General features: G+C 35.9%; 1 protein-coding gene across 2 annotated transcripts in view; it reads left to right on the forward strand.

Annotated features, from left to right (window-relative positions):
• Galphaf (G protein alpha subunit f) overlaps positions 1 to 17,561 on the forward strand; it is a 32,478-nt gene extending 14,917 nt beyond the window's left edge. For both annotated transcript variants that reach the window (XM_067790016.1, XM_067790017.1), the window contains exons 4-5: positions 16,286 to 16,383; positions 16,457 to 17,561. In XM_067790016.1, coding sequence (XP_067646117.1) covers positions 16,286 to 16,383; positions 16,457 to 17,150 — 792 coding nt within the window. In that variant the 3' untranslated portion in view covers positions 17,151 to 17,561. The remainder of the gene's footprint in view (positions 1 to 16,285; positions 16,384 to 16,456) is intronic.
• Positions 17,562 to 19,007: the final 1,446 nt, after the last annotated feature.

Consider the following 19,007-nt stretch of genomic DNA (forward strand, 5'->3'; position numbering starts at 1 on the left):
TCGAGGTACATGTGACGTAAATCCTTATAACGGCGAGCCTAATTGAAGAAAAGAAAAAATCTGCATCAAAATGTATGCAGCAATAATTTTCAATATAGTTTGTTTTAAGAAACAGAAAACATTCGTAGAACAATTAAGAGCGAATAATTTAACAAATATTGCTAAACCAAACACGAACAAATGTTTGTTTAGCTAACAAAATACGCGTTTTCAACTGAGTCCAATATTAAAAGGCACATTTTATGCTTGAACGAGCGTCACCCAAAGAATATTTGTACAACTGAAAAAAAAATGTATGCATTAGATCTTGAAGCAAACTCATTAGTGGAACAAATATTAAATTAAACAGTTAAATATAATTTGGAAATTCAAACAAACTGCTTGTCTCAAATCTTCGGAGAAAAACCAACATCTTTGACGCCTTTGGAGTACAATTAGTATTAATGAGCAAATAGTTTTTTTTTTTTTTTTATTTTGGAGTGTCATGTTCAAATTTTCTAGAATAGATGCCCTTAACTCTCGGCTAAGCTAAACAATGAAGTATTCAAAAATTAATTAACTTGGAAATATGTATTACTACCTTATGCCCGTGGTTTTTACCCCAATCTTCTATAAAAATATGCAGGCTACGCGTAACTGGCCATGGGTAAAACATGAGTTGGTAAGATTGCCTTCTGCTACAGCTAATGACTGTTGTTGTATGATATAATCATATTTGTAACAGGATTCCCCTTGCGTAGGTGAGGTTGACAATTGAGGTGCAGAAGCTCTGAATCTATAAAGGTTTGTATTGCGCTCATCAATGCCTTGATTCGCAGCTAATCGTCCTTGAGCTTCATTGATAGGGATAGGAAATTTGAGGCATTTAAAATTGAAAAGACAAATTTTTAAACGTTTTAAAGTTTTTTGTTTTCGAAAATTTTCCGATAAAATGAATTGCTTCAATGACATCCGTAAAATTTTTGTGATAAAAAGCCTTCTCCGACTACATAAGCGTGGAGAATCGAAATAACGAAGCATAAATATTATGATATTATGGGCCTTTTTTTAAGGATCAATCGAGGAGGAGAAATTTCTGATTGCTCAAAAGAGCTAATAAACTCACTGCTTGGGACTCTTCCACGACTGTATTAATAGAGTGATAAGTTGTCTTGGTTCTAGTGATATTAAAATCCTCATCTTTTTTCAAAGTCATTTATAGTTTGTAAAGATAGATTCAATATTTGGAAGAAACATTAGCTATTAAAGCTTCTGGTGATGTCATAATTTCTCAAAAACTTGCAGGAAGATGTTTAGTAGCAAAAGCTGCTGCTGAAGTGTTTCCGCCAAAATGCGCTTTCATATTTTTAAAGAGAGTACATTTTTGTACGTAAAGCCGTCTATAGACGAAAAAGCATGTATTCACTGCAGCTGTTCCAGCAAGTAACAGGAAAGCACCACCTTTGGGATGATCATTACACTTTAAATTCTTAAGGGTTTGGTCTAAAACTTGCAGCGACTGTTTATGAGTCATGGTGCACACATCGCACACCCTCACTTTGGCTTGACCCTTTGCTTATGTTGCATATCGGTGTATCAGATGTTTGCAGACAGTGGTCATTTAAATACAAAGGGTATCCGCGGTACCTGAGAAAGCAACTGCCACAGTGATTTCTGTTTTTGCTCTTACATCAATTAATATCAAATTAAACAGAAATGTTTTTTCCCGTTCCTCCAGGCGTATCCAAAAATACCAACCCTAAAGAATACTAAAGGAATAACAGCCAAATCTAACTCTGCAATCAATCTTTACTTGTTGAAATAACCTAAGTTTTTAAGGCAGCCATAGTTCTGACAGTCGCATTTGTCTTGTTTTTTTCAATTCCTATATTACTGGTGATGTTAGGACTTAACGTCATATAGCTCCTAACTTATTTTCCTTATTCCATTTGTATGGGAGGTGCCACGCCCCTTCTTACGCACCCCTTATTTTCTTAATGGTGTTAGGGATTGATCCAATTTAACTCTTTACTGGATTTCTATGTTCTTGCATTAATACTTCCAGAGTTATCAAACATTCCAGTTTTATGGTAGGTGCCACCCCCTTTTTATATATTGAAGTTATATTTAGCATATTACCATCTTAGGAAGGTTTCAAGCGGGTGATTCAAATTTAGTTGTGATCGGCCGCTCCATTTAGGACGCAACGCGATTTATACCTACATACAAACATTCATAGTTTTAACTTTATATATATATAGATAGAAGATGTGGCTAGACTGAAGTTAACAAAAAATTTTAACGGCGGAAGATTACTAAACATGCAAAAGGAAAAACAGCCAAACAACTCTGTAGTTAAACTTTAGCTGTTATAATCACCTAAGTTTGTACGGCAGCCATAGTTCTGAAAAATCCCATTTTTGGGGAAGGTGCCACGCCCCCTTCCCCCAATTCCGCAGTTTACTGGAGGTGTTAGGAATTAACCTCATATAGCTCCTTACCAATTTTCATTATCCTACCATTACTACATCCAGAGATATGCAGTATGATAATTCCCAGTAAGACAGACTATTGTGTGCCTAAAGCTATCACCTGTGTGAGCATTAACAACTTCATGCCCTAGGAAAAGGAAGGTGTGGTGGAAAGGGGATGGGGAGTGGTCTCAACTAATTGTTTTATATTTGTGTATTGCACATTGCTCTCTCTCTCTCCTTTCTCACACTTCTTTTTCGCCTACTTGATCCTCCACCTTCTATCTTATAAATCTATCCTTACCTTCTCTTTTCCCCTTCACTCTCTGTTTTCGTCACACCTTCCTCTCCCTCGCCGTCTTTGTCTCTCTTTCCCTACTCCCTTCCATTTAGTTCCTCCTTCTGCCTAACTTGTCCCTCTCCGCGTCCCTATCTCCTTCCGACCACCACTTCTTCTACCACGCTACCTTCTCTTACTATAAATACCAAGTTTTTAAAATAGGTCGATCCCTGATCCAAGATTTTTCGGGAGATAGTGGCAAGGCGTTCTACTGTAATCATATGGAGTGCTTTAGTGTTAAAGCGAAAAAAGTGTGTGTAGCGATAAGCATACTCCCCGAAGGCCTACGGCAGTGTTGCCTTTGCCGGATGCAGATCCGGTACGTTCCGGTAACAAGCACCATAAAGGTACCAGCCCGACTATCTCGGGAACGATTTGATATGACCACATGATACCTTTTTCGGGGTCGCCAGAGCCTGTTAATGAAACAGGATTTGCCACGGATAGTTGAGGTTGACAATTGGGTAGGAGAAGCTATATATTGCGCTGGCAACCCTGTGTGACGGTTACGCTACATAACTGCTTGAATCAATTTGGTATTTTAGTCGCCTCTTTCGACAGGCATACTTACCGCGGGTATATTCCAAGCCCCCCGCTGGGGCGCGAAAAAAGCGTCAAAAGTGTTTATGTATGTCAGGCCTTAAGACAGATTTACATACACGGTTTGGAAGGTTCAAAGCGGCAAAGCGTTTCGTTATTATCTTCTGAGGCAGACAAAGCGAAGCAACTCGACCATAGTGCTTATGTAAATCTGCCTTAAAAGAGCATGCAGAAACTTTATATATGATGAATTTCATATCAAAGGCTGAAAAAAACGTACATTTTGAACCCGACCCCCTCAGAATTTGATGAAATTTTGCATGGGGTTACATCTTACCCACCCAAACATAACCTCATTTTTAGAAATTGCATTTTCGAAAAATTGTGGGCGTGGCAAGGTATCGAAATATCCGAAAATATTAGAAAAATGACGATAATAGGTACTTTTAAAGTGTGATTACTACGGAATGGCTTTACCGATTTCAAAGATCTTCATACCATTAGAAAGGTATTGAAATAAGCTTTCAAAAAATACACTGTAAAAATTTTTAGTACACTAAAAAAAAATTTGTTTTTAAATAAAATTTAAAACTGAAAAAACACTTCAAAGATCAAGCGATTTTGAAAAATAAAATTTTATTTATAAAGGTCTATTTAATATATATAACATATCTGAAAACTAAAATGGGGTTTTTTTGCTTTTTTTTTTAATTTTTTTAAGTAAATGCATCTCTTGGTTACTTTCTGATATTTTGATATCACGCGTAAACTAATCAACCGATTTCAAAAATTTTTATACCGTTAGAAGGTATTAAAATCACCTTTGAAAACATATACTGTAAAGATTCTATATTACACTGAAAAAAAATTTTTTTTTAATTTTTTTCTACATTTTTTTTTCAAACTGGGAAAACACTGCAAAGACCAAGCGATTTAAAAAAAATTTTTTAGAAAGGGCGATTTAATATAAAAACTAGAATGGTGTTTTTTTTTTCTTTTAAAAAAATTTATAAGTAAAACCATCTCTTGTTAACTTTTTTTTATTTTGCTATTATTGTGTGACAAAAATGGTACCTAGCTATACTTTGGAAGTTATACAGATACAGATACTATGACTAAGTATTCTAATAGATTCGAACAAGAATCGTATTATCAAATTTTTCAGACACGCACAATAAATAGACATACACTTGATAAAGTAAATTTTTTATTTTTATTTATTTAGATTTAATATACAACTTTGCGCAGCTCATACTGCTGACTTTCGGAATATTTGCTTACTTACTAGTTTGTTCAGGTAAACTACGCCTGTCCATGCTAGAGCGTTTGACGTCCGAAAACTTTGTTTTATTTTTTTGTATATCTTCGCTAATTTTTATCATAAATCATGCCCAAAAATGTCTTTAATTTCCTTAGATGTCATGGTGTTTGGTAATAAAGATAATTTTTTTGCTTATCCAAATTATTTGAGCAGTTTTCGATTTGATATTTCATGTTCTCCAAAATTTGTTCGTAGTAAGCTTTGATCATCTTTAGGTCTTCTGATAAAGTTGACAGTGAACCACCTCCAAGTGAATCCGAAATACTTTACGCAATTTGCTGTTTTTTTTTTCAGTATGAATCCCTTTCTAAATATTTTCGCTTCATTGGCGATGGATGGCTTCCAAGATGAGGAATAACATGCTTATTTACATTGTCGACGAGTTCGTTGCGTTCGAGTGATTTAGTATAGCTGCTGCATGTTGGAACTTCCTTATATTGTTGATACAATTCACCGATAGTCAAGATTTCTTGTGCCTCTTCACTTTCCGTTTCAGTAGAACGCTGATTATCAGCAATCTTGATAGCATCCTTAAGTTTAAAGCGACAACTTTCGCAAATACGGCAAAGATGAATGTCGGAGACTGCTGGAAAATGCTCAGATATCAGCGCTGCTTCGTTTAAGCTAATGTTTCGAAGTTGAGAGGAACATTTTCTTGATAGCTGCATACATCTGTATTTATTAGTTGATTCCATATCAATGCCTAGTTTCGTTCTGGTCTGTGTCTATCCGTTGTGTTGTTTTTTATAGTCCATGGATGCTGTGGCAGGTAATGTCAATCTATGTGTCCGTGGTAGGTAACGCGGTATTGATACGTCCGAATTGTTACCTTTTCCAAGGGTTGTTTTTGTAGGTATCTAGACATACCGCTTGTTAGCTAAGCGGTAGGTTGAGGTAGGTAGAAATCGGTGATTTTTGCCGTTTGGTAAATTTTTCGTTTTTGCTTGTTCATTGTTACGTGTTAGGTTGCTGTACCTTCTGGCTTGTGCTATTTTTTGTAAACTAGTTTTAACGGTTCAAATATTTCGTCAGAGATAGTGTTGGTTTGTTCGTTTATAATCCTGCCGTCAAATGTTTTTAACTTGTATATCGCCATGTTCTCAAGTACATTGAGCCGCCGACCTTTTCCTTGTACGTGAAGTATTCGAGCCGTTGTTTTGGTGTTAGCTGGGGTGCACCCCACTGGAATAAAATTTTTTTACAGTGTATTTTTTCAAAAGGTGATTTTAATACCTTTCTAACGGTATAAAAATTTTTGAAATCGGTTGATTAGTTTACGCGTGATATCAAAATATCAGAAAGTAACCAAGAGATGCATTTACTTAAATAAATTAAAAAAAAACAAGAAAAAAAAACACCCTTCTAGTTTTCAGATATGTTATATATATTAAATCTACCTTTCTAAAAAAAATTTTTTTTTTAATCGCTTGGTCTTTGAAGTGTTTTCCCAGTTTGAAAAAAAAAATTTAGAAAAAAATTAAAAAATTTTTTTTCTTTCAGTGTAATATAGAATCTTGACAGTATATGTTTTCAAAGGTGATTTTAATACCTTTCTAACGGTATAAAAATTTTTGAAATCGGTTGATTAGTTTACGCGTGATATCAAAATATTAGAAAGTAACCAAGAGATGCATTTACTTAAAAAAACTAAAAAAAAAAAACAAAAAAAATCCCATTTTAGTATTCAGATATGTTATATATATTAAACAGACCTTTCTAAAATAAAATTTTATTTTTCAAAATCGCTTGATCTTTGAAGTGTTTTTTCAGTTTTAAATTTTATTTAAAAAATTTTTTTTTTTAAGTGTACTAAAAATTTTTACAGTGTATTTTTTTGAAAGCTTATTTCAATACCTTTCTAATGGTATGAAGATCCTTGAAATCGGTGAAGCCATTCCGTAGTAATCACACTTTAAAAGTACCTATTATCGTCATTTTTCTAATATTTTCGGATATTTCGATACCTTGCCACGCCCACAATTTTTCGAAAATGAAATTTCTAAAAATGAGGTTGTGTTTGAGTGGGTAAGATGTAAGCCCATGCAAAATTTCATCAAATTCTGAGGGGGTCGGGTTCAACGCATATTGGATTTGACATGAAATTCATCATATAGGAAACTTTAATAGAGAAAACGAATTTAATGCCAACTGCATGAATGCTTTTCGCAGTCAGAAAAATGGTATTTGTAAACACACATACATTATATGTGGTTGCCCCTCAAGATATCTCAGCAAGAACGCTCAAGTTCGATCTCTCGCCAACAAATCGATAAAAGAGAAGAAGGCTATGTGTTGTAAACGAGTATGTGTGATAGAAGGTTAGAGTAATATGCCGTTTGGTTATTTTTTCAAAGCATAAATGGTTGCAAGGTAAGTGGGCTCGATCCCGTTAAAAAATTTTATAATTTTAGTAAAACATTTTTTTATAAAAATTAGAATATACCCCATGGAAATCTAGGGCACACATATCTCAGTGGGTCGGCTGTTTTGCTCTATGCAAGATTGGACCTTTAATTTTATATAGATATAGTAAAGATAAAGATAATGGGAATAAATATACATACATATTAGGTGTCTGAACTCGATTTCATTTTTATTGTTGATAATAATCATAATCAAGTTAATTAATTTCATTCTGGATTTATTGTACTAAATTTCATTGCGAATTTATTTACGTGCTTGCTGAATACAGTTTATATTAAGTACTCTGCATCGATCAATAACAGTTATAAATCAAAGTCTGGGAAATACGCCAAATCAATGTGCAAATTCGAAGGCCATGGTAGTAACAAATTTGTGTGTTATACGAACATATATATGGATGTATTTAGCATAGTTGGCTACAGTGGAGAACGACTTAAGTAAAGAAGACAACTATGTTGTCGACTGTTAGTTGGCATCTCATCACAATGTATCTGCACCTACACATATGACTCGCGAGTCAGACTCACCGTGTGCAGACCCTATTCAAGTTTTTTAATTCATAAAAAGCCAAATCATATGGTAAAAGTCGACCGTACCATAGGAAATGACTCATCGCCATTTATGTGCATATGAGTTTCTAGTGTGCACACATTTCGTACATGGCAATAAATAAGCTCCTTATCATTTCTATATGAACTTAGTTCAAGACATTTCTTTTTTGCGACCAGATCGTTTTTGAAATACTTAGCAAAGTTCGTTAGATAACTAAAGAAACAATGGATTGTTAACCTTTTAAGAACTATAAGCAAATTAAACAGATTATAACATAGATGATTCAGTCACTAAAAGCATAACGGATCCATGAACAAATAGATAATGTAAACAAAACGTTCTTTCAAGTGGCGGTGGTCCAATTTTATCTTATCCCAAGTATTATCGGGCGGTTGCTACAAAGCGTATTTGAGCTGGATATCGACAATTTTTGCCAAGTTTTTTATTCATATTCTCCATCGTGTTTCCTAGCCATGTCTTTCGCACCAATTTTTGTAGTATTAAGAGTTAACTTCTAGTTGCCTTGGGATCATCAATTTCGTTAATATTACGGTCTCGTTTGAAGATAATTTCGGCAGTATTTAAACACAGAATATGTTTGCGACTGGTCAGGTAAAATTTTGATAGTATTTGCGGTTCATGGTTTCAAGACTATATTGTTTGCAGAATAAATTTGAAAATAAAAATAAAATAGTCCAGTTTTTCTGTTGGGACAGCAACTCGATTGTTTAATGATATTTTCAGGATAATTTCCAAGTTATTTTGAAGCTATTTCGAAATAACTGCTGTACTATTGAAGATAATTTATGTTCGTTTCAGCTCTATTTCGGGAACATATTAGTTTTTGTATTGGATTAGTTTCGCGACTGTTTGATGATTATTTCTGATTTGTTTCGGAGATCATTTGAGCAGCGTTGAAGCCCGTTTTAAAGACTAATGTGAGATGCTTGTAGGGAGAAGTAAGGCTGTATACGACTATATCTAAGATGGATGAAAAGGTTCTGGATGAAAAGGTTTTGGAATGAAAAATATTTAGGAAACAAAAATAATTCACTGCTGATTATTAGTCGATGCGCTTACGCGACATGTAGGAGAACGCCAAATTAATTTCCGACGCTTTGCGTAGCATCCCTCGTCTGGGACTATAGCTGTGGTTGTAAGCTCAGCTTTGGTGGTTCGAACGGCGAGTAATAAGTTTTTTATAATTTTATTATTTTTTGTTTCAGTGGACTGTATATTATTATATTTTATTTGTTCTTTTGCATCTTGGAATATATTCAATTCGGGCAGGGCAATTGCGGCTCTGACATTAATACTAATTTCACACAGACGGCTTAATGAATAATAAAGGCAATTTTCTACATTAAGACGCTTATTGAGCTCAATCTTCCCTGCAAAATTCGAATCTATTATTATTTCATTAGTAGCTAATCGAATGCCTAATGAAGTCAAAGGCACAATGCAACTCTGTTGGCAGCGTTCCGCTTCCGTTTCCGTTTCTTAGTTTTCAAAGCAAATGTCATTGTCTGCATGGCGGAACGATACAAGGTGGCCGCATCGAACAGCTGATTATAACCTTTTTTATTTGATTTGTAACATCAACTACCGGCGCAGAACGATTTTGACATTTGTCCATCGAATTTACAAGTACATGGAATTTTTTTTGTTTGTAGGTATGTCACCATGCTCCCACCTTGTATCGTTCCGCCATGATTGTCTGTCTCATCCTTCATACTAATCGAGCAGTTACTTCTGTGTGAAAGCAAAAAATTTACGATTTCATTAGCAGGTGAAATGAGATCATTAAGTTTCTGTGTGAAAACAGTATAAAGCTTCTTAATTTATATGTGAAAAACCCATGAACCAATAAACACATCCCGCATTAATAAATGAGAGAGCACAAAAATCATAGTTGGCTGGGAAATAAATTTTCTCGGCGTGACGTCACGCTTTTGACAACATGTTTCATTGCTGACGCAGTGCTCAGGCTTTATTCCAATCGCAGTATTTTGCTCCGCTCTTACCTCCTACTAGTAAATAGTATTACTACCTAATATCTTTTGGTTGAAGTTTTCATAGCATACGTATGAAAAGCTGATTGTTTACAAGTGACGACTAGATGAATTGGCGTGTCTAAAGACATTTTTGATCACATTTTACTCACAGTTTTCGTAAATTTTCGCACGGAATGAGAATAGAAGATTTATCGACCTCTACGCTTTGGCGATTACCGAAGAAGATTTAACGATGAGCTGTACGAGCTCTACGCAGACATCAACATAGTCCGGCGAATTAAAACGCTGCGCTGGATAGGGCATCTTATGCGAATGAAAGATGACGCTCCTGACAAGATAGAGTTTCTATCGGAACCCGCCTATGGAAGCAGAGGCAGGGGACGGCCCCACTCCGCTGGAGACCACGTAAAAAACAATCTAAACTCCCTTGGGGTGAAAAATTGGCGCCGGTTGGCAGGGAGAAGGAGCTGCTGGGGCGCCTTGTTGGTCCGTCATAACCGTTTAAGCGGTTAAGCGCCAATTAAGTAAGTAAGTAAAATGTAAGCAAAATATGTGTCCGGATGCAATCTGTAAAGTCTGCCAAAATTCAGCATACAGCACTTATTGCAGTTTTATATAAAAATGAAGTACGTGGAGTCAGTGAGTTCAGTTACCCCTGCTTTGCGATAACAGTTGCCGATTGGGGGCACCAAGCGAGGTCAAAGCTTCCTCAAACTGTATCTCCCAACTCAGTGAAGGTATTCTCTTTCCTCTGCTTACAAGCTGCGGGCGCATATTCGTTCATCCGCATAACATGACCTAGCTAGCGAAGCTTTCTGTTTTTATTCGCTGCACTATCGTCATATCTGCGAAAAGCTCATATAGCTTATCATTATAGCTCCTTCGATACTCGCCGTCGACATCACGGTTTGGACTATAAATCTTCCGGAGAACTTTTCTCTCGAATACCCCAAGAGCCATCTCATCTTCTCTCTACACCTTCCATGATTCCGAGCCATACATCAGGACAGCTTAAAGAAGCACTTCTTGGCAAGAGTTATTATCCGTTTGTTTATTAGGCCGACATTGTTTTTGCTTGTAATGCTGCTTCCCAAATAGACGAAATCCCTCCCAGTCTCGAATTTATATCCGTCAAAAGCGGCGTGGCTACAAATTCCACGATGGCAGCAGGTATTTCGTCTTATGCATATTCAGTGAAAGACCCACTTTTTTTGGTTCTTTATCTTATACCAACTTTTCGCCTCCATGTTTGAACAGCCCCGCGGATGTCCCGTCATTACTTGGCACCTTGTGATTTTTTAGCCGTGATATTGCCATTCTCACTTCGCCATAGCTGGATGCCGGAGCGTGTATTTCGTCATCGGCAATCGGGGTATCGGTTTCATCTTCCCCAACACTCTGTGCGTCAGCTACCAGGTCACCATTATCGTTCCTATAGGAATCTGCCCCGGTCTTGAAACCTTCTGTCATTAGAAGAGCATGAAATATGTATGGTAAACCGAAAATAATAAGGATAATATTTTTGAGCGATAAACATCCGGGGAGATAGAGCCCACCTTTCTTCCAGAATATGGTGTGCTTATGGGAGCATTAATTAGACATCCTACAGGTTATAAGCCGACTCCATGTGCATCTGATAAGGCAGATAAAACACAATCGAAGGATTTGCCAAGCCACCAAATCAATTTGATGTTTTGTTTGATGGGCGAACCGCTCTCAAAAAGGAAGAAAAAATAACTGTGCTCCGAGAATTTTATTTTTTCTCCGGCGTAGTCGTTTACTCAGGTAATAGTTTTAAATACTTCGAACACTGGTAGCGAAATATGACAGAAACGAAATAAATCGAAAAACTTCAAAAGCGCTACGTCATCAAACTTTTTTTTCAAAATCGATTACAAATGCAATAATTCCGGAATGCCAGATCTTGGCGCATTTTTTTATGTGAAAAACCCCACTGTTGCACCTTATTGTATACTCATTGGAGGTGAGTACTTGGGATATGAGGCATTGACTGCGCGTTGAGCCATCTCATTTTGCTTTGAGAAACCCCGTTTGGGATAGTTATTTTATTTAGAATATTTCACTAAACAAACGAATGAAAAATGTTTACAGCTTAATTCATTCAAAGAGTATCTATGTGAGTTCACTACATAGTCAATCTAATAAATTTAGTGAAAGTATTTTTTAGATTAGATTAGATTTATTCATTCTTTCAATAAGTTTTTTACATATATGTATACAATAGGAACTTAACTTAAAAAATTATTAATAAATGAAAGAAAGTTAAGGCATTCAGTAAAATAGTATGCAATTTTAGTGTTGAATGCCGTCACAAATTAATAATCATGAACATGTACGATATGTGTGGGGTGAAGGTAAAGATAATCCATAAGTTCAATGAGTTAAATAATGAAAATAATAAAGAATTAAAAATAACAATTTTGGTTTCAGTTCACTAAGTGACAGGGTTCAGCAAAGTTTTGATCTCGTCGTGTGACAGCTCTAATAAAAAAGATTTAACATTTTTTAAAAATTCTCGCAAATTCCTAATGACACGCATAGTCGCAGGTATCTTATTGAAGACTTTACAAGAAACGATAGTAAAGAAGTTATTGAAATGAGTAGTACGAGAAGTGGGAACAACAGCAAGTCCCAGTGAGTTTTGCCTTAAGTTATAATTATCAGAGACGAGGCTGTGTAAATACCCACAGCGAATAAAAAATATTTTTAACGTTTTATAATAGTACATGTGCTTTACCGGAAGATTTTTCATTTCCCTGAATAAGTCCATGCTGTGGTGAAAACGGTTAACGTTGCATATCTTCCTTATGAAAAATTTTTGAGTAATAAGAAGTTGCTGGATATTATTGTGAGAAGCACCCCCCCAACAGCATATGCCATATTGAAGCCTTGAGTGAACCAACGCGTAGTAGATTGTTCTAAGCGTTGCGTTTGAACATATCTTCCTCAGACTATAAAAATAGCGAACCGTGGATCGCATGTAGGACTTCAGGCGAGAAATATGTGTTGACCAACTTAAGGATTGGTCCACAGAAATTCCCAGATATTGGAAGACTTTAACTCTTTCAATTGGAAAACACTTGTCGCTACAAGTTGTTTCAGAATTATACCACGTTCCAGAGCACAACAAATTGTTTAGAGCAAAATGTTCGCAGTCAGTGGCGTGGAATATAATATCAATATCGGGAGAGATTTTTGAATGTAAATCGAAATACATCATCTGTGTTTTCCTGCTAACAATCATTTTATGTGTAGCAAACCACACTCTCAACAGATGAACATCATAGTTGACACCTGCTACCAAATCTAGATAGTTCGTTGAACTATAGGCTATAGCAAGGTCATCTGCAAACGCGGTAACCTTCCCAAAAAAGGGCAAGGAAAATAAGGAATTCAAATAAATTAAGAACAATGTCGGACCTAAGACAGAACCTTGGGGTACTCCCAGGTCAATAGTAACAGAATCACTGAAACAACTGCCAACCTTAACTTTTTGCGCTCTTCCTGATAAGTAAGATTTCAACCAATTATACATAAAGCCACGAAAGCCCACGCAATGTAATTTATTTAACAAGATTTGGTGATCTACCATATCAAATGCTTTCGTGATACCTACGAATAGGCCAGCACAGTTCTTTTTTTTGTCTAACTCGCTATATATAAAGGAACAAAAGTTCAAGAGGGCATCTTCGGTGGAACGTCCACATCGAAAACCAAATTGCATCGGGCTGAAAAAATTTTTGTTGTTAAGAAATTCAAGAATTCTACGTTTAACAAGCTTTTCAAAAGTTTTCGAGATGGAAGAGAGCAAAGAAATTGGTCGGTAATTGTTTATATCCTTTTTGTCACCCTTTTTAAATAAGGGAATGACTACAGCACATTTCAAGTCAGTAGGAAAAATTCCAGAAAAGATGCTTTTGTTAAACAAATAAACTAAAATATCGACTAAATTTAAAGCGACATTTTTCAAAACCTGATTGGAAATTCCATCAGAGCCACGCGATCTGGAGTTATCTAAAGAATTAACTGCCTTTAATATTTCAGCGCCGGTAAAAGGTACAAAGTAAAAACTGCTGCCTGAGGTCGAAAATATAGGGTTAATCATCGAAGTTTCGCATGTGCCTGCAATTGTGTGAGTTAGACCGACTGAAGAAAAGTGACAGTTAAAGAGATTTGCTACAATTTTGGGATCAGAAATGTTTACACCACTTTGTAATAAAATAATTGATGAGTCGACTGATTTAGAACCCCGATTAAAAATATTGTTTATTACCTTCCATTCCTTCTTTGGGTTCCCATGCGATGCTCTGAACTCATTTCTATAGAAACTGTCGCGTTCAAAACGGACTTCTTTCCTTAACTTTTTACATAAGCCTCTATACCGATTACGAATCCTCGTATTGGACGAATATTGAGCACACTTTCTCCCAAGCTTATTTTTAAGGCGGATGGTTTTAACCAACCGCTGGCTGATCCAAGGCTTCAACTTTATTTCAGACCTAGGTGGAGTGAAAGAAAAGCTTGCTGCCTGTATATGGCTAATAAAGATATTTAAGAAGATTTGGTATGCAACAGAAACGTTATCTTCAGCATAAACTAAGTCCCAGGACTCAAACCGTAGGCTTTGGTTGAGGGAACCGAAATTAATCCTGGTGAATTTAGAATTAGCATTACTGCTATTCGGGGTTGTTTTTTTACGTGTAATGTTTATTACTAAGCCTGTCATAGAATGATCTGTAATGTTGAGGTTGAGATTTATACCAGTAACAATATTAAATATATAACTGCTGCTGCGAACAAATACATGGTCGAGACAGCTCCCAGAAACACTACGAGTAGGTTCATTTAAAAAGGATGTTAGCCCATGATTAGTCATAAGCATAAGGTAGCTATCAGTTATAGCATTTATGTTGAGGATATCTAAATTAAGGTCACCTAGAATAAAAAAGTTACCAGAATTTTCACTGCAAAGAAGATTTGAAAACTCATCCAAAAATATCTGAACAGCGACCGAGTGTAGCCTGTAGACACATATGAAACTGAAAACTTTGGAATCCAACCTTAAAGATATCTTTAAAATGTCAGCACTCGTAATATCATATTCTAAGTATTCACATTCGTAATTACTTCTTACAAAAACTCCAACACCACCCGCTGAATATCGGTCATTTGTATTTGCAAAGAAAGTATAGCCAGGTATAGTAAATTCACGTATTTCGTAACAGTATATCCATATTTCGGAAACAAAAATTAAATCCGGTTTGAATTTAAATAATACCAAATTACAGAGCAACAAATCAAAATTTTGCCGAAGACTGCGTATGTTTTGATGGACAACAACAAAAGAGTCACTAGTATTACATAATAAATTTAAATCTTTGATTGGGCTGACTACGGAGTGGCTGTTATTATTTAAAAAATCGAAAGAGACCATTAAAATTATTATTAATAAAAAGAAATAAAAAGGAAAACTGACTCACTTTTGACAAATCGTCAAAAGTTCTTAAATAGACAACCACGTCATTATCAGCCTTTTTCATCAAAATACTGCCATTCTTAACCCACAGATATTTATAACTTTTCTCTTTTTTTATTTTTTTTGCCACTGTGAACAGAGCTCGATTGTAGCTGGTGAGACTGTCGTTAATAAATATATTGCTTTTGTTTGTATCACCAAGAACTTCGGTAGTTAATTTTCTCTTCATCTTACGTTTGCTCGACATTATTTTACTCTTCATTTCAACTGAAGCAAAGTGCACTCGCACCACATTTCTCAAATGAGAAGATTCAGTTCCCTGCTTTATTTTTTTTACATAGCATCTGCTTATGTCGTCAGAAGTGACAGTTATGCCAAAAGCAGAGCCTAAAAGATTTTTTGTGACTTCACTTGCATTGTCACTTGTTAGTTGCGGCACACCAACAATGTCCACAGCACTGCTGAACAGTTGCTGTTCTCTCCAGTTCAATAAACCTTCCAGCTTGCTCACTCTATCGCACAATTTTGCGTTTTCCTCTTTGAGCTGCTTCACTATGCTGAGGAAATCAGAGTTTTGTTTCTTTAAGCCCACGTGTTCTTCATACAGCAATTGCAATGTTACTTCTTTCGTACCTGTGTTGGTTTGACTTGATAGCAATTGCTCTTGTTGAGGGCGGTAGAGTTGACCCGTTTGGTTTACATTGAGGATATTGCTGTTGTTGTTTGTGGATTTATGTAAGTTGTCGCTATTATTACCAATGATCTTTTGTGTTTGTTGTTTTTGGCTGTTGAGCACAAGCTGTTTTTGTTTAGCAAGCGCCGCTGATGATGGTTTGGTGGATGTTTGTGCGGCAGACTTCGATCCTGATGTAGCAGACCCATCCATGGCAACAGTAGGCACAAAACCTGGTAATGGCTGTTGTTGTATGGACTTGCGCCGCGAAATAGTGCATGCACCACAGCGATGTTTAATGTTCTTGGACTTCATATAGTCCAAATCATCAGCAGTAATACTTGCACATGAGGCATGAAAAAAGCTACCACAATCAGCACACGCGACTTTAGATATACGTAATTTAACCAATATTTCTTACTTAAAGACTAAGATGATATAGTATACAACATTATATCTTTTTATTTTTGCAGGAATATTGCGATCACATAATCACCTTGTGGAACGATGTTGGCATAAGAACGTGTTTTGATCGTTCCAATGAATTCCCATTGCTGGATAGCACGAAGTAGTAAGTATTTTCTAGCCCTACAAATTTTATGAACGTAATTCCTAACTTTTTTCCATCACTTTTTCTCGTACAGTTTTCTCGACAATTTCGAACGCATCTCAGATCACGAATACATACCATCCACCGAGGATATATTACATAGTCGTAAAATCACCACCGGCATACACCAGATCACATTCAAAGTGAAAGTGCCACGCACAATGGGTGGTGGTGTGCAAGAGTTTCGCATGTACGATGTTGGTGGTCAGCGAGATCAACGCAATAAATGGATACAAGTCTTTGAAGGCATACAAGCGGTACTCTTTCTTATCTCATGTGGTGATTTTGATCAAAGTTTACGTGAAGATTCACGTCAAAATCGTTTACAAGAAGCACTCAACTTATTTCGTAGTGTTTGGCAAAATCGTTTTCTAGCCACAGCTGGTTTCATTGTTTTCTTGAATAAGCACGATGTGATGGAGCGTAAAATACGCGCTGGCAAGCACATCGTTGACTATTTTCCAGAATTCGAAGATTTCTGTAACTCAACACAAGATGGAAATTACTTTAGTGAATCGGATTGGACGAAACGTTTTATACAACAAAAATTGATTGATATTACACATGAACCATTTAAACGTAATTCTCGAAATAATGTTGATTATTCTAGGCGTGAATGTTATTATCATTTCACGGTGGCCACGGATACGTGTTGTGTACGAAAAGTTTTCAATGATGTTCATCAAATGATTCTGCATCAGAATATGAAAATGATGGGGTTGATGTAATGAGACTGTAAATGTGAATACCTAATACGATAATGTAGTATTAGATGTATATATAAATATTAGATTACAATTAGAGTATAATACCACCTAGTTTACTTATTTAATAATTAATTTTAAGTGTGAAGCGAATATTTAATTTGTTTAACTTTTTATATTAGAACTAGTGAATTCCTATTCTGCGACTGTGATTATAATAGGGATATTTATTGTCAGAAACACCATTTTTATATAAAATATAAGTTTTTCTACTGAAATTTGCGTAAAAATAATATACACATATTTCAAAATTAAGTTTATAATATGAAGGCATATGCTAATTAGATAGAACTTAACTTTTCATTAATGCGATAGGAGACTTTAATTAAAGACGAATTTTCAGAATTCAGATAAATAAAATAAAATGATAAACTATGTTGGTGAATTTTTAATCGGCTATAGAGAAAAGCGAGAAAACTATTAAATTACCTACATGATTTGCTGAATCTCAGTGGCTGTGCCCACATGACGTACAGGTGAGTACCGAATGGCTTTGCGTTGTTGGTGTCTTCTCAACAACAAAGTTGTTTTAATCTTTTACGCGTTTCGATACAATTTGCACCTCTCTCAGGGAGTGTCATTCATTATATACTACAAACATTATAAACTACCTCAAAACTTCTTCCTTCGAAAACGCCCTGTGCCGGAGTTCAACTGAATAGCGCCTGATCTGATTTTTGTGTTTAAAAACGGGCGTGTTTAAAAAGAAACCTCAAACAGGCCCCATTTTAAGGCATTCTTAAAAGTTTGCTTGCTTATTATTTTATTATTATTAGACTTCGAAGCGCTGAGACCCTTATTTGGATATATTGTGCTTGATATTTCAACATCACGAGGCTATAAGAAGTCACGCCACCTAGATCGGAGGGTCTCGTCCTTGCCAGGGAGACGCATTTGCAGAGTATGTGGATCGGCGTTCCTTCCTCCAGCTCGCAAAACCGACGGAAGGATATATTTAATTTACTTGGGTGATATCCTAGACAAAAATGTTCCGTATATTAGAAAGGTTACCCTGGAAAAACTTCCCAGTGTTGCCTGAAGTGCCTGGCTTCACAGATACTTGTGGTTTCCGTAGTGTGTGCTTTTGTGAGTCTGCAGAAGGACTCTGGATCTGATTAAAGAAAAAAAAACTGTTCACACCTTGTACCGAGGAAAATTAAAAAAGTCAATACGAATTTCGAGGTCCTATAATTTGTATTTCGTTAGACTGAGCTACAGAATTATGAAAAGAGTTCAAAGAAAATTTCAAAACATTACGAAATTTTCGAAAAACTTTGTCGAATTTTTTAATGTTGTTCGAGCGGGGACAAATGAAGTCGGAATTCCTCCTGAATTCCGGAAATGGGGAACTTTGGGGAACCGGTTTTTGAAACTCGCGATAAAAGAAAAACTTACCAGCTGTACCTAGCTGTCCAACAACAAATAGAATAACACTCTTCTGTTAGATGTATGAATGTTGGTATATATATATGCTAACCTATCACAAAGGCCTTTATTCAAAATTTAGATAAATCAAAAAGTAACAAGTAAGGAAGGCTAAGTTCGGGTGTAACCGAACATTACATACTCAGTTGAGAGCTATGGAGACAAAATAAGGAAAATCACCATGTAGGAAAATGAACCTAGGGTAACCTGGAATGTGGTTGTATGGCATGTGTATCAAATGGAAGGTATTAAAGAGTATTTTAAGAGAGAGTAGGTCATAGTTCTATGGATGGACGCCATTTAGGGATATCGCCATAAAGGTGGACCAGGGCTGACTCTAGAATGTGTTTGTACGATATGGGTATCAAATGAAAGGTGATAATGAGTATTTTAAAA

The sequence above is a fragment of the Eurosta solidaginis genome, chromosome 5 (assembly GCF_040869045.1).
Source record: "Eurosta solidaginis isolate ZX-2024a chromosome 5, ASM4086904v1, whole genome shotgun sequence".
In the NCBI taxonomy this organism is placed as follows: domain Eukaryota; kingdom Metazoa; phylum Arthropoda; class Insecta; order Diptera; family Tephritidae; genus Eurosta; species Eurosta solidaginis.